At 40.8% G+C, this 15,812-nt stretch overlaps 1 protein-coding gene and 1 non-coding gene across 15 annotated transcripts in view; both read right to left on the reverse strand.

Moving 5' to 3' along the window:
- Positions 1-15,812, reverse strand: part of CNOT1 (CCR4-NOT transcription complex subunit 1) — a 64,721-nt gene that overhangs the window by 26,346 nt on the left and 22,563 nt on the right. For 7 of the 14 annotated variants that reach the window (XR_003256496.1, XR_003256495.1, XM_026084879.1 and 4 more), the window contains exons 14-22: positions 14,676-14,795; positions 13,481-13,603; positions 13,096-13,247; positions 6,706-6,856; positions 5,114-5,315; positions 4,551-4,697; positions 3,293-3,417; positions 2,032-2,318; positions 519-597 (exon numbers count right to left, since the gene is read on the reverse strand). Coding sequence is in view for 12 of the 14 variants with exons in the window: in XM_026084879.1 (XP_025940664.1) it covers positions 519-597; positions 2,032-2,318; positions 3,293-3,417; positions 4,551-4,697; positions 5,114-5,315; positions 6,706-6,856; positions 13,096-13,247; positions 13,481-13,603; positions 14,676-14,795 (1,386 nt within the window). In the remaining 2 variants the exon portion in view is untranslated. The remainder of the gene's footprint in view (positions 1-518; positions 598-2,031; positions 2,319-3,292; positions 3,418-4,550; positions 4,698-5,113; positions 5,316-6,705; positions 6,857-13,095; positions 13,248-13,480; positions 13,604-14,675; positions 14,796-15,812) is intronic. The other 7 variants (XM_026084884.1, XM_026084890.1, XM_026084882.1 and 4 more) reach the window with 4 other exon arrangements.
- Positions 6,243-6,378, reverse strand: LOC112975173. The gene has a single exon (XR_003256498.1). It is a non-coding gene; the product is annotated as a small nucleolar RNA SNORA50 (small nucleolar RNA).

Consider the following 15,812-nt stretch of genomic DNA (forward strand, 5'->3'; position numbering starts at 1 on the left):
TTAACACTGCTTTTACTGTCTGGACTACAGGATGTTTCCATTACTCTGACATTCAGGAATAAAATTCTCCTAACCCTTATCTGGATATTTTAACAAGTCTGAGTAACAAAATGTATAAATACAGTTGAACACCCTCTATTTTTCAAGAAAACCCAAGTCCTTAAGGGAGCAGAATGTGAACCTGGGGAAGCACTTTAAAACCTTTGTGCACAGGCACGTGTCCTGGCGGATGACGCAGTTTGTTCAGGCATGTATTTCAATACTAAGAATCCAGACAGCCTTACAGAAACAGAAGAGGTACCAGTTAACCCCCCCCACCCCCCAATCACATGGCAAAACCTTTAAGAAAAAGCATACGAATCTTTTAATTGCTTGCAAAATATTACAAGGGCCTATTTTGTCTCTCTCTGGATGTGCACTGTCTAAAATTGTGACAGCTCAGACTATTTTTCCAGTGGAAAGGAGCAATATGCTCAAGAATATTGAACATCATAGAAAGCTAGTATGAAAACACTCACCTCCTGTAAGTGATGAGGGAACTGTATAAAGTGACTAATAGAAGCCAAGTGCTGACAATACTGGGGATAGTCCTTCAATCTGTCAACAGACAAAGCATGCATTAGTCAAAAGCACAAGCAGCGATCAAAAACAGTATTACGGAGCAATACAAATACGACACTGGTATGCCACACCCGTATCACAGAGTTGCTTCCGGACTACTTACAGTGGCTGTGCTATAAACAAAGTATTTTCTACAAAGTAATTTCTGTGGCAAAAACCATCGGAAATGGATTTAACAGCACAACACAAGGTTATTTATTCACAGCAACCTATCTTATCCTAAAGATCTATACTTCTGACCAAGTACACAATTGCATTTGTATGCAGTGTTTTCAGTAAGATCATTGACTAAGTAATTTGAAGTGTGGCTCACTGTATTTTAAACAGCAGATGAGAACAGCCCCTAATTTCCAAAACAGAAGCTTCACCTATGCACGCCGATTATTATAGTTCTACTTATGAATGCTAGACACTATCACTCATTTTGAGAGTAAAATCTTTAGGTCCCACCTTAAATGGGTCTAAAGAAAAGGAGTAAGAAGGTGATTAAGATTCAAGTATGTCAGTCTTAAGTGTGTTTATTCATTTCGTTAGGCTAAGTTCACAACAGGATACCTAGCTATAAACTGTTGCAAGCAACAGCTTTTATGGCAGCTAAAATACTGCGGGGCAGACGAACTATGAAAGGAGAACAACAGAAGATAACATGTTCCTCGCTTATGATACTTAGGTCCACACATTTCTAGTCACTAATTTCAAGAAACTTTTCAATATTTCTCAAATTCAAGTATCTCATTCCAAAAAGGAGGTCTTCCACAGTGGGTTTACAATCCTACCCACTATGACAGTCTGCCTGGAGAGCTTCTCCACCTGCAGTCCACTATGAGCTTGGAGAAAGCTTTTTTGTTTTAAATGCTTCGCTAACTGGTCTTTCCAGAGAATTTCAGTAGTTGAGTAACATTCTTTACAATCTTATACATAACTAATGAAGAATACTCGGAGCGACAGCTGATTGAGATGCCACACTTGAGATCTGTCTCAAACCAGAGTCCTAACGCCGAGTTCCCAGCCAGTCTTTCACTCATTCACAATGCAAGCGACACTCCGCGAGAGCAAACCTGTTAAGAATAACCACGCTCATTCAGTTTCTAACAAGCTGGCAACTTCAGTCCATTCAACACTTCACTCACTCCCATAAACAAAGTCTACTAAGTTGTTTCAGCATCTCAGTTTGTTCCAGGTTTAAACAGGCACTGCATTTAACATTTTGATTTGGAAAAAAAAACTAGTTACCTTTCAACTAGTGCATTTTATTTCAGTTTAGCCTATCTCGGCAGTAATCCTGAAGTTTAGACGTACAAATTTCTAACATATACAAGTAATCTTATATCACATAATTAGAGCAGGTCCAAGTTTAACAAAACATTGCATGCACTGTTACAAGTATTATCAAAAAACCCCCACACTCACCTATTTTTAAATCTATCTAGTGCAGCAATACCAAAATAGTACATTTTGGATGCAAAAGGCTTTCGTAAGGCTTCAAGAACATAGCGCAGGGCCAGGCCCAATGCCATATAAGTAACCAGTCCTTTCTCTATTATCCCACCAAAGAGGCAGGCTGTTATGTGCAGCTCTTTATCTGGGTATTGGGGAAAAAAACGGTATTCCTCAAACAAGTTCCTCAGCATACAGTTAAACACTTCTCGTTCCCGTTTGATGTTGGAGTCCTTGAATCTCTGTAGCATCTCTAACACCTACAAAGAAATCAGAAACTGTTACCAACAGATTTACTTCAGTTCTGCCCTTTTACACCTATAGGTTCAGGAGCACTTGTAACTACTAACATTAAGTTGCACTACCACAAGCCAGACTGCAAAATAACTGTTCAAAAAAACAAAACAAAAAAAACCCCTCACACACTCATTTTAGCCAGTAGATTCTACAGCACAAGTTTCATCTCAGACTTTAGTCTTTTCCCCTTTCTTCTAAGCAACTGTCTTCAAATGAAACTTATTTCTGCCAATTCCTACTCCATTAATTCAAAATCAGAAAAACAAAAATTAATATTCAATGTCTTTCATAATTTATAACCATGCGAATATATTAAAGTAGACTTGAAAAGTACTCCAAAAGAGCAAGTACATCACAGACTGATAAATACTCTAGTTGAGACTAATGTTTTAGGGGTTTTACAACCAGTTTTTCCTCAAGAGATTCAAAAAAGCAGCTGATGACCAGCAATCAAGAAAAATAGAGAAATATGAGTATTGAAATGTACGGGTGGAACTAAGGATACCTCTGTATATGTGCGAGTTGTAGTCATATTTAGATACTGGAAAAACAAATGTTCAAGATAAGAATATGGTTTATGCAGACTGCCTAAAGGGACACTTTAGCACTTATTTTGAATACACATGCTTCCACTTCACATTCAAGTCATCCCAAGTTAGCATCATTCTAGCAGAGTTAAACAGACTGTTTAAATCCTCAGTCCACAGAAGTTAAAGCTGAACATAATGATCAACTGAGATTTTTCTCTGTGTATTTCTAAAAATGTATGCTTTCAGTTTATTTTATTTACTGCAATGAAACAAAAAGCAATGCTGCAAGTGTCTACCACCAGCCCTCTATTATTTTCCACTAAAACTAATACGTGAAGGAAAAATTCCTGTCAACTGTATAGCAAGTTTCTAGACAGCTGACGCAACTACTACAGAAGGAAACTCACCTCATCTACAGACATGGTTGGATGTGGTGGATGGTTATAAATACGCTGAAAGTAGCTGTTTGCCTCATCATCTATTTCTTTGCTAAAGTGCTGATTAGCCTCTGGCCACACCTGAGATAAGTCAGCTGTTAAAGAAAATGGAACAGGAGTCATGCTCTGAACAACTTCAGTCAGTCAGGATTTCAGCTAGCCCCTTTCAACTCTCTCTCATGTCTATACAGAACCTGCTTGCTCCACTAAAACACATTTCATTTATCCTTTCAAGGAAATACGAATTGTTATTTAAAATCTGTTTTTAGTAAATTGTGTTTATGCACCAGAACTGAATCCTTAAGAAAGGATTAACTTCATGCAGTTGTATTCCTAGAACATGCTGCATCTCAAGCTAACCTCAACCAACCCCTGAATCAAATGAATGCAAAACAGACTAGAATAAGGCATGCTACACAACACTAACATGCAGACAACCTTTCACACAAACTTTCAGGCCAGCCGGTGAGCTTCAAGCAAATATATGGAATGCTCAAGCCCATAAAGAAAAACAGCGGTCACTAAAGCTATCTCCACTGTACACCTGTAGAGACTTTTATAACTTTGCTTTTATGGAGGAGCTATCAAATACGATAGATGTAGTAACAGCACTGTGGAGGTTTAGCACACAGCCTTCCTAAAGGCAAAAGCAAAGTCTGATTTTCCTAAAGGCAAAGCTTGACTGCTTAAACATTTCATTGTGAGCATACTTCAGAGGCATAAATGAGTTAGAGACTACAGGTGTTAGGGACCAAACTATTCCTTCCAATAAATCTTCCCATCAACTTGTCAGTCTATTTCTTCCCAAGGTTGCAGTTTAATTCAGTGCTTCCCCTCTCTAGGTCTCTGCTGCAACCTTACCCAAGTAGCTTTGATTAACATTGTTACAAAGAAACTCTTACAAGATGTATGCAACTCTCCGTAAAGAGCAGAAAAACACTTCTGCTCAAGACACAGCACAACAAAAAACAAACACATTGATCATGCAAATTCATAACATGTAGTATTTCCTGTGCTCAACAGCTTTATTTATTTAAAACTCCCCTCTAGGCTACTTGGCAAGCTTTAGCATAGCAGTTTAGAAGCATCTTTTTCAGGCTAACAGCAGAAGACAAGAGCCACATTTCTAACATTTACCACCTACAGACCCAAGCCTCCCCTGAAGGAAACGCAGATTAACTGCAGACCACAATCACACTTCACAGTCACAGACAACACTACCACTTACAAGGTTTCATCTTACTCTGCTGGAATGTAGGCTGGTTCAGTCCAGATGTGCTCAGTTTCCTTTGCACGAACGGGTCATTGTTCACTGCAGGGAGGCCAAGGGCCCCAGTTCCTATACCGGTCAGGCTACCCGTAGTAAGGCCACCTACTGAAGAGCAAACAAGGCAGCGATCATCTCACTTGCACCCTTCACAGGATGCACTTCACAGTCACAGGATGCACTTCACAGTCACAGGATCTTGCCATTCCCAGGAACCCAGAGCTGTGCAAGCTCCTAACTATCCAACATCAGGCAGTTTCATCTCAAGCAATTCACCTCTGCCCCACCCCAAAACAATCCTACTCTGCTGTCAAAACACTCACCCTCCTAACACACAAACTTCCAATCTATTGCAGTTGCAACATTTTGAAGGGCTATTTCAGCGGTGACCTAGTAGCGAGGGCTGTATAATCCACTCCCACGCAGCACAGAACAGAGCTGCTTTTGTCCAGTATTTCCAACCATGGCAAAGACATTGCCATTGATACGGCAAAAATATAAACATTCAAACCACGCAGCAGTACCTGGAAGCTGTGAAGAGAGTCCTCCAATGCCACTGAAACCTGTTGTCTGGTTCTGGGTGGAAAGAGGGGGAAACGCTTTTGCTGGTGACTGAGGAGTACTGAATGCAGAGCCCAAGTTTGGAGGGAAGCCTTGCATGCTCTGGGTATGAGGAGCAGCTGAGCCACCTAAACTAAGAGATGCCATTCCCGCAAGCGAGTCGATCTGAATGAAGAAAGGGAGATTATACATACAGACAGCTGTAAACTGCAATCAAGCCCACTCTAGGCAGGTTTTGTACAAAGACAGCTATATATTAAAACACTCCTGAGAGGAGTTTCTCCTGCATGGTCACTTTAAACTGTGAAGTCTTCCAGATTACCCCAAAAGATCTGTTCGTCTACAAAATGCCATATCATTTATTTCTCTACAACCCCATAAAATCCCATTCTATTAATAGTTTTACATAAAGACTGATTGTTTCAGAGTCTCTAGTTAAGTGCAACACAACAGTGAACACTGAGATAAGAAGCAGTGCTTAACTATTTTGTACTAGAGCAGTCTACGCTCTCCAGTTTGAGACCTCACCACAAGATTTACAAAGGCTATTTCATGTCAAGCTTACAGACTATTTTCAACTGTTCAAAGGATCCCACCATGTCCAGTTTTCCTGGACATTACCTGAATGTAATCTTAAAAAAAAAAAAAAAAAAAAAAAAAAAGGCATTAAGATCTGGGTGATGAGTGGGAGGGAAGGCATAGTATCAGGTGACACAGCAATAAATTAAAAGCTCCTGACTGGGAACAGCAGAAAACTGCACTACGTATCCAAAAGATGACAGGACTATAGACTAACATTTGCTGCTCTACTTGCTCACATCAAATTTTTGCAGCAGGTCGCCAAGATATTTGGTACATCTGATGAGCAACTTCAATAAAGTAACAAATCACTGGGAAACTGCTCATTATATTTAGCCTACATTATCTATTGATGCTTCAGACATTCTTAAATGCTGAAGTGCCACTATTTCACATGAACATTTTTCATCATTTCTTAAAATGTGCCATTGAATGTAGTTGCTAGAAGCAAAACCTGTCTGTAATGTGTTGCTCCCAGAGGAGGAAGGGATGGTGAGTGGCAGGGAGTAACTTAAATGTACCTTGTTTTTAAAAGAGCAGTTCAGTTGAGAGCTGAAGAGCCCCAGTTATAACAAGTCCTTACGCTCTAGCACTGTTGCTTGGCCCGTGAAGCTACAAACAAGACACATCAGGTTCAAAGGCAGTGCTTAATCCTCAAAAATCTTAGTAAATTTTAGCACTTTAAAGAAACCTTCAGTTATTTTAAATAAGCCAAATCTCTATCACTCTTTAGTGCTCCCATCCTGCTATACTTCAGTTACTTCTTACAAACATTTGTGAAGTGAAAGAGAGCTCTGAACTATAACTCTCAGGCATTACTCTGTAGTTAATAAGCAAATTATCTAGACATGCAAGCATAAAAACTAAGGGAGCCAGATGATGTTTTACTTAGTTCTGCTGAAAGAGCTCAACTAGCCAAGCAAAACTAATGCTAATCATCACCACTTTCTGAAAACGTAGCACGTTATTTATCTACCTGCACAGGAGAGATGGCATCCAAGCTGCTAGCACTAGGTGGACGGCCTTTTGGCATGACTCCAGGTGGTGGCTGTCTAGCCTTGTTCATGACATTACTGCAGTTAGCTACCATGGTGAGGATCGTCTCTGACAGCTCCTGAGAAACACTCCTAAAACAGAGGAGTAGCATAGTAAGAACACTCACGAAACCCACACCCCCTAACTTATTTCCTCTTCAGAAAACCAGGCCGCATTTCACAGTTAGTTTATCAACATCCTATCAGAACTTTTAGAAATCCATTCACAAATGTCCATTTGGGATTACGTGACTCAAGGTCACTCCAGATTTATCTAGAAGCTGCAAAACAAACATAGCAGAAGATGCGTCTTATTTGCAAAGCTTGCATTCAACCTTGTCCCAGGAAAGATGGCCATATTCTAAATAGAAAATTTTTTAAGCTATCAATTTAAAAATTCATCTCCAATAGTATATTCCTTCAGTCATTTTCAAGTCTTCTTCTAGCTAGTATACTTCTACGCCTCCAAAACATCCTTGGATTTTTAAAAACCTCAAATATTGCTCTACAGACAGCCAAGCAAGTGCTGACTGATAGATAACATTTCTCTACACTTCCTCTATGGTTCCGCCAGCCCTCAGAATAGCAGATAAGCACAATGTTCTTCCCCTGTCGTTGTCCATGTTAGAGCTATACGCAGCTCAGCCTCATGAATTTAAGTACACAACAGCTTCTGCTGCAATCCTCTGTTCAAATCAGCTCCCTCTACCTCAAGGCTCCTTCCTGCTCCTGAACTTTATGGTTCATGATTGTTCCCACTCTGAATTCTGTTATACGTAAGGTCTCTTTAGAAGGAGAGTTTCAAGACTAAAGCTTGTACTCAAAACCAAAAGGATGAGAGGTAAATATCCCCACACAATGATTTCCCTAAAATTAATCTGGGTCTATAAACTGAAAGGCATGCTTCACATGCTCAAAATTTAAGAACTAACTATTCAAGGAAATTTTATCAGAAAGTCAACAGAAAACCCAAACCTGGTCTTGAAGGCATTGTACTGTCACCAGTATTTCGCACCTCTTTCCAAATTATTCTAGATCAGACCACCAGGTTCCCAAACAGGAAGGAAAGCTAGTGCTGCTGCTGACATACCCAACCAAAAACGTCCTAACACAACGCTAACATTTCCCCTTCGGCAAACACAGACAACCTATTATTTATGGCTTGCCTAAACGTCAATTCTGCCATTTAGGTGAGTACAGCCAAAGCAGCAAATCCCTTCCTCGGTGCAGCTACACCAACATATCTTCTGTTACTTTATCAAATTGGCCCTCATATTTCTCATCTTTACTGAATCTTCACGAGTTTTTACTGCACAGCTGTTGGGACATGGGGGGAAGGAAGAGAAGCCACCCTGACAATTATAACATGAAAGTTAAGTGCAGACTAGCCTTCAGTTTTGCGCAAGTATCACATTACATTACAGACTACCCAGAGGTAAAGGCTTCTGGCTGCTCTCTAAAGCCTGTGCTCCACTATGTAGCGTGGGAAAAAGCACCACTGGGACAAATGGGAGAATCTGGAGAGATATTATACGTGAGCAAGTTTACATACAGGGCAGCATGCATTCTATCAACTGCTTCACAAGCTGACTCCTTCAGATGTTTTAATATTCTCTCATAAGCGGCCACATTAAAAAAAGTGATCAGAAACCTACCTTCAAAATAAGCTCAAAGCATGGAAACACTTAGCTTTCTTCCTTCATTCAAATGTAAACAGAACTTGTACATTTTTCCAAAACATTATCTACTTCTGTTACTCCTAATCAAGCTGAGGAAGCAAATACCTCGGACAAAAAGCCCACCTCATTTTAATCATCTGGGGGTCATTAGACCTTCAGAAACAAAAGTCCTGTATCTTCACATCCGTCTCTGAATCAAAAAACTGTTCGGAAGCTGTCTCATACAAAACCTTCATTTGTTTATAGCTGCTTCCTCCCTGCAAGCCRTACATCTGCTATAAGTGCCTAGCAAGATATTTCTTCTTCTTTGTCCTTTAAGATACGGTCTGGGAAACAGCCTGGTCACATAGGAGTTGCCACAAGAAAGAGAGGACTTTCTCTTTTAAGAAAGTGCAACCAGACCTGAAGACAGAGTTCTGAGCAGAGCTTGCAGTTGCTTCAGTATCTACAATACGTATTTACCTATGTCCCCAAAACCACAGTTTCAGAGATCTCAAAGCTTAAGTGTACTTATTTAACAGGCAGGAAGGTACAGGTTTCTTCATGCAGGAGACACTCCCCATGGTCATACAATACTGGAGCTAACCAGAGAATGTGACTGGGGACCCAAGAGCCGAGTTCAAAACTGTTACCACCCTCAGTCTTTTGCACTCCCTTTTCTTGGTAGCAGTAAGCTTGCAGTTTTTAATCCTTTAATTCCAAAGCATGTTTCAGTAAAACAMATTCTAATCTGCTGTAGCAAGAGCTAACTGATAACATGGCAGTCCCCAATGAAGTCTGAGAAAGGCTGACAATTCTAAGTTTGCTGCTTACAGTGACCTGTTAGGAACCACTAATTTTATGTCATGCCATCTAGACGGATTGAGGGTAATGTTTTTATCATGTCAGGAGATACACTGCTGTATCAAAATGCAAACATCACAATATTTTTTTTAGATAGCACAAAATCGCAGGCTTTTACAAAAGCTGCATTTGATACAAAGAGTATGAAGCAGTAAGTAGGTGGATATGTTTCTGCATCAAACTACATCTTAAAGATGATGCTCACTTTTTCAAATTCTGTGTTAGATGCCTTTATATATTTTTTACATAATCAGAATGATTCCAGGAAGAGAACTAGGGAAAGCAGCAAAAAGGAGAACTTTCTGAAACACGAGAAAAGAGGAGAGACAGAGACCATATAGTCAGTCAGCTCTAGAGGAACAAAAGCATCCACTTAACAGAAACTCCAGCTGGCTGGAAAACACAAGCTCACTATTCTTTCACCCTACCTACATTTTTTTTTTCCTCTCTCTCTCCATTTGTGCAGTGAAATACTTTTTCCACAGAATCACAGAATGGTCGGGGTTGGAAGGGACCTCTGGAGAGCAGCTAGTCCAACCCCCCTGCTCAAGCAGGGTCACCTAGAACACGTTGCACAGGATCACGTCCAGGCAGGTTTTGAATATCTCCAAAGATGGAGACTCCACAGCCTCTTGGGGCAACCTGCTCCAGTGCTCCCTTACCCTCACAGGAAAGAAGGTTTTCCTCATGTTCAGACTTCCTGTGTTTCAGTTTGTGCCTGTTGCTGCTGGCTATCACTGGGCACCACCGAAAAGAGCCTAGCCCCATCCTCTTGACACCCTCCCTGCAGATACGTAAACACATTGATAAGATCCCCCCTCAGTCTTCTCTTCTTCAGGCTGAACAGACCCAGCTCTCACAGCCTCTCCTCATAGGAGAGATGCTCCAGTCCCTTCATCATCTTAGTAGCCTTTCGCTGTGCTCACTGCAGTAGCTCCAAGTCTCTCTTGTATTGGGGAGCCCAGCACTGGACACAATACTCCAGGTGTGGCTTCACCAGGGCCAAGTAGAGGGGCAGGATCACCTACCTTGACCTGTTGGCAATGCTCTTCCTAGTGCACCCCAGGATACCATTGGCCTTCTTGGCCACAAGAGCACATTGCTAGTTTATGGTCAACCTGTTGTCCACCAGGACCCCCAGGTCTTCCTCTGCAGAGCTGCTTTTCATCAGGTCAGCCCCCAGCCTGTCCTGGTGCATGGGGTTATTCCTCCCTAGGTGCAGGACTCTGCACTTGCCTTTGTTGAACTTCAGGAGGTTCCTCTCTGCCCATCTCTCCAGCCTGTCGAGGTCCCTCTGAATGGCAGCACAGCCTCTGGTGGAACAGCCACTCCTCCCAGTTTCRCATCATCAGCAAACTTGGTGAGGGTGCACTCTGTCCCTTCATCCAGGTCAGTGATGAATAAGTTTTCATTTCTTTTCCTATTTGTTTACTGTTTCTGATTTCTCTTTACTTTATTCATATAAGCCATCTCCACCACTAGCCTTCCTGTTTTCTCTCTCATCCATCTAAGCCCTCCCCAACAAAGCATTTATCACCTTCTCTTCAGAGAGGAACCAAAATGTAGGCAAGGAGAAAAAGCCTTTTCATTCTCCTAGGCACAGACAACCAGAAGTTTCTTCCCTTCTTGAGGCAGTGATTTAGAAGGGATGACCACTCTCTACACCGACAGACGTGGGACTATCCTGGACACTGTTGCATGAAATAGGTGCTACTGCTGCTTTTCAGCTCAACCCGACTCCTTGAGGTGGAAGATTTTCTTAAGCAGTTACAAAACCTCTGAAAGAGCAATTCCCATGCTCATTTAATAAGGCAGCCTGCAGTACCCACGGTCACCCTGACTTCATTTTAAAAACACCGCAAGTAAAGGGAACGCTTACTTCTTTTTGAAGCCTCGCTGCTATGTACCACAACTGCAGGGCTCACCAATGATAAACAAGTTGTATAAAAATAAAGATTCTCGGAAAATGCAGCATCTTAGCAGCTAAGAAAAGCGTCTCCCTGGACACGTAATGGAACAAGTAATAACTACAACCTAATTAAAGAAATTGCTCCTAAATCAACTACCCATAATGGCAGATTTCAGCTGGTGTAGAGGAGTTACCCTCTCAGCCATATTTAATATTTATTGTGATTTTAATCTTCTAATCTTTACAATGTCTATTTCCATTTGTGACTGAAACCTAAACTAATCGAAGTGATAGCATCATGAAGGAAATCTAAGTATTTTCTCTTTGCAGCTTAAAGAGAATAACTAATGGAAAATGACTGCAAGTAGGTCACATTCTTGCATAAAAGGGAATGCAAGGAGCCATAAAAAGAAACAAAAAGCTGAGAAAATTGTGCCAGTAGAGAACTGGTGGCTTTTGGAATTAAATGAATAAATAAAACTTGGTAACACATTAAGATTCAGAACACAGTGAAGTTAGATGCAAGTCAAGTCTACAATTAACTATTAAATCTCTAAAGCCTGGACATGGTAACATGCAAATTTAAGTTAACTTGTGAACTACAGTCCTGCAACAAGATGCACTCTGAGCTGAAAAGTAACAGCAATCTTCTCAGGCCAAAAGATGGACTACATAATATGGTTCAGAAATAATGTTTCAACAGCATTTTGAAGTTTAATTGCAGTGGTCCCAATAGAAGTCAGCAGAGCCTTTTCTCCCCAAATCCTCCAGGTACCTCCTACGTTCCCTTCCAGTTCAAATACTAATCATGACAATTCTGTGTTGATACTCAGTTCCTGGTGTCTACATGAAAACCAGGAACCTCTTGTGTACCTTTAAAGATGTTTCTTACATCTGTCAAGACACAAAAGGATACATTTAGGGATACAATATAGGCCTCAGATCAGGTAACACACACTCCTAGATACCAGCCCCTTTTACAGCCAAAGCTTAAGGTCAAAAGCAGCACCATCGCCAGCTTCCAGCCTCTGGCTCGTACGTCACACTGCACTAGCCTAATTTATCTTTTTGAAGGATTACCAAAGTTGAATAACAYCCTGATCCGACAGTATCAAGTGACACCACTTGAATATTTTTCAATGTTTAGTCATGTTTACTAAACGTTAACACTGCATTTCAAAATTGCGTTGTCCAATTTAAGTTTCCATTAGTCTTTCCGTGGTCTACCACTCCCTCTAGCAGATGGAACAGCTCTCTAGGACCAGCATTTTTGCCTTTTGGACTTTCACCAAACAAACTGAACTACAGACAATCTTAGGTACTTTCCATCCTTCGACTACCTTTTGCGACTGCCAGCATTTCAAATAAAGACAATGGTAGTTACACRTTTCTGGTTGCAGTCTCAATTAAATTACAATCACCAAGTTTTTCCCTACAATGAAGGATTGCATTAGCCCTTTCTGCTAGGACAACAGCCACTCACACGTAGAAGAATTTGCTTACTGCAACCATGAAATCCTTTCTACAATCACTGTTTTCCAAGACGCCATCTCATTCTGTAGTTATGGCCTATATTCATTTTTGTCCAAATTACAGCCCTGTATATAGTCATCAACAAGCCAATATCTGACTAACCAGCCATCCCACAGTTACCAACAGCACCTCACCTGTTTCCTTAGAGACAAAAATGCTCTTTCAAGCTCTTGCGACTAAGCCTACAATGAAAGTTTCACTGCAAAATTAAAATATATGCTACTGAACCTAGCCATGCAAGCTTGCATACTCTCAGTGACTCCATTCTCCATATGGAATTCCAAAATAGCCGTGAACACATGCAATACAAGGTCAACAACCAAGTTTCAAGCATATTACACATTCACTATATGCAAGGTAATCCTTACCCAGCACAAGCTTGGAGACAAGCCAACATAGTTGCCAAGGTTTCCGGAGGAAGCTGAGCACTTTTGGGCTGATCTTTTTCTGGAGCCAGGCCACCGAGGATAGATGGACATCTTCTCTTTAAGAAAGTCATGCAGGCCTGGATGAAGGGCTCCTGAGGAAGAAGTGTTATCTTAATCTCCCAAACTGCATCCAAGACACTTTTTCAAACTTGGCAATTGCACGGTGGAAAGAATCGCACTAAGCTATTATAGTTCAGTGAAAATGTTGAACTATGAGACCATGGACATTTTCCACAACTTCAACACTACTTATAAAATTGTTAAAGTGACTTAAGTTAGTCACTGATAATAGAGTGCAGAAATAAAAAGAAAAATCCTGCTTTACCCCATGCTCCCGAATTTTATCTGTGAGCCATTTGTCAAGTTTGAGGTATTCCCGTCGAGAGGCAAGTGCAGCAAGGTCAATAACAAAGGCAAATGGAGTACCATTTAGCAGCATTGACAAGGCCTAAAGAAAAAAAATTAGAAGACTACTAGTGAAAACACAAGGATATCCTTTCTCCTTTTCTTTCTAATCCCCATGTACTTTTTAGTAAGAAGTCTTGCTTTCACATGCTGCTATGCTTTCTTAGTCAACAAAAAGATTGGTACTATTAGCTTCACTTACTTATAGCTCACTTGTAATACAAATAAGCAAGAGCTCTAGTTCTGAAAGCATGGTTCTACTGTCTTGAAGTGACCTTGCGCTTGTGGTTTTAGGTTCCTTTACACGAAAATCTACCACCAGCAAGTGGCCAAGAGCTAACAAGTTTCTATGGCAACAAAAGTAATCAAAATAGCCTAGCATCTCCCTGCAAACACAACCCAACCACTTCAGAGCCATGTTGAACACATCTGTTCAAAGTGCTCATCTTTGAGCACAGTAACAGATGCGACAAAACTGATCTGAAGCAGCAGCTGGTGCTCTTGCACTTTGCGACACCCAATTATTTTGCATCTTTAACGGGTGATAAGGGCCTCAAAGAACTCGGTCACATTCTCCAGTCTCTTCTGTGAACTTGTAAACAATTGAAAAGCTAGCAGTATTCTTAAGAAAGCCACATTTGATTAAGCTCAGTAGCGTCACCTTTATACAACTTTCTGAAGAATATTTTCTACATTCCCATTTCAAAGGTATTCAAAGTTATAACAGCTGAAACTCTTCCTGGATTTAGGGCATGTTCATACAGCAAGCAGCTCAGTTACACCGCTTAGTGAGATACCTGTCAGCTAAGCCATGGTAACCAACTAATGTAGGAACTCTACTGCAAACACCAAGTAAAAATGTCTTGGCTTCACAACTGGGCAGGCTAGAAAGCAGCTGTAGTCAGATGCCACAACTCAGCTGAAGAGCACTTACAAGCATGTGAACATACACACTCTTAAGACTAGGCACAGCAACAACTGAACTCAGACATGTTTAAACAAAGCAACCCTTACTAAATTAGTCACATCTAAGTTAAGCTTAGCTTTGTTATAAACTGAACAAGTCTGAACAAGACACCACAGCTAAAATAATGACAGTGTTTTGCAAAACTCACCTTCAAGTCTTGCGCCACATCAAGAATACGTGACAGTTTTGCCTGGTCATACTGCTCCCCTCTCATGTACCATTCTGCCATTGCATGCATGATAAGCTGGCGAATCGAAGGAGACTGACCCTAAGGAGAATTAAATTAGGATTGTACTTCAGGCCTCTAGGAAAAAGATCAACTATTTAAACATTAAGTAGGATATTTCACCTCTAAATCTTAACATGCAAACATATTTACTCTCTAGCTTCAGAGTTCAGTTTCTTATTCTGGCTTTTATCACAAGATAATAAAACTATCCAGGATCTTACAAGTAAAGGATGTAGAATGACTGTGAATGATGAATATGAACATACCCCATGTCACTCCTACCACTGTAAAAGCCTAACTCCTCTCAACTGCAGAAAAATGGCTTTTGAAATATATGAACCACTTACAAAACTTTATGCTCGCATTGCTCTCGTGAAGCGAGAATTGCAACACTGCACCTTAACACGGTGAAAAAAACGACAATTATCTCGCTCTCTGCTCACACAGGGGCAAATTTCAATTACAACACAAATAAGATTCTGATGGCAGCAAGGGTTTTGTGTAAGGTTCCCTCATCTGGGGAAGCCAAACATTCTCAAGTTGTAGAGCAGCCCCATGACACACAGTATCATTCTGCACTTTTAACCGTACCCTACAGCGCTGAAAAATCGCATATTCTGCCATTTCAAGACCTTACGCAACAAAACACATCACCTCAAACCCAAATACACAGTCAGCCCCCCTCCAGTCTTCAGTTCAAGATTTATATCAGGAAAAATATAAAAATTTAGTAGCACTTCAGCTAGGTGTGGACCAAGACACCCTTGAGGTCAAGCTTCATAGCATTAACTCTACTGTGCTTGAGCAGGGGAAGATTTTTTTTCTAATGCAAATTTCCTCCCACTCCCCACCCCAGAGGCTTCCCCTGCCACAAGTTTCTTCCTATGACTCACATTTGCTTAACTACCAGTGGAAACAATGATGAAGGCTGTACTGTAAGAAAGGCAAGTCCATAAAAGCCTACTTGTTTATCCATTAAAAGGACAGGGTTTGCGTGTACACTGCCCTGTCTCCGCAAGGAGCATCTCCTTTAAGAAAGTCTGCGGCCAGTCCTAT

The sequence above is a fragment of the Apteryx rowi genome, unplaced genomic scaffold, assembly GCF_003343035.1.
Source record: "Apteryx rowi isolate R43461 unplaced genomic scaffold, aptRow1 scaffold_653, whole genome shotgun sequence".
NCBI lineage: Eukaryota > Metazoa > Chordata > Aves > Apterygiformes > Apterygidae > Apteryx > Apteryx rowi.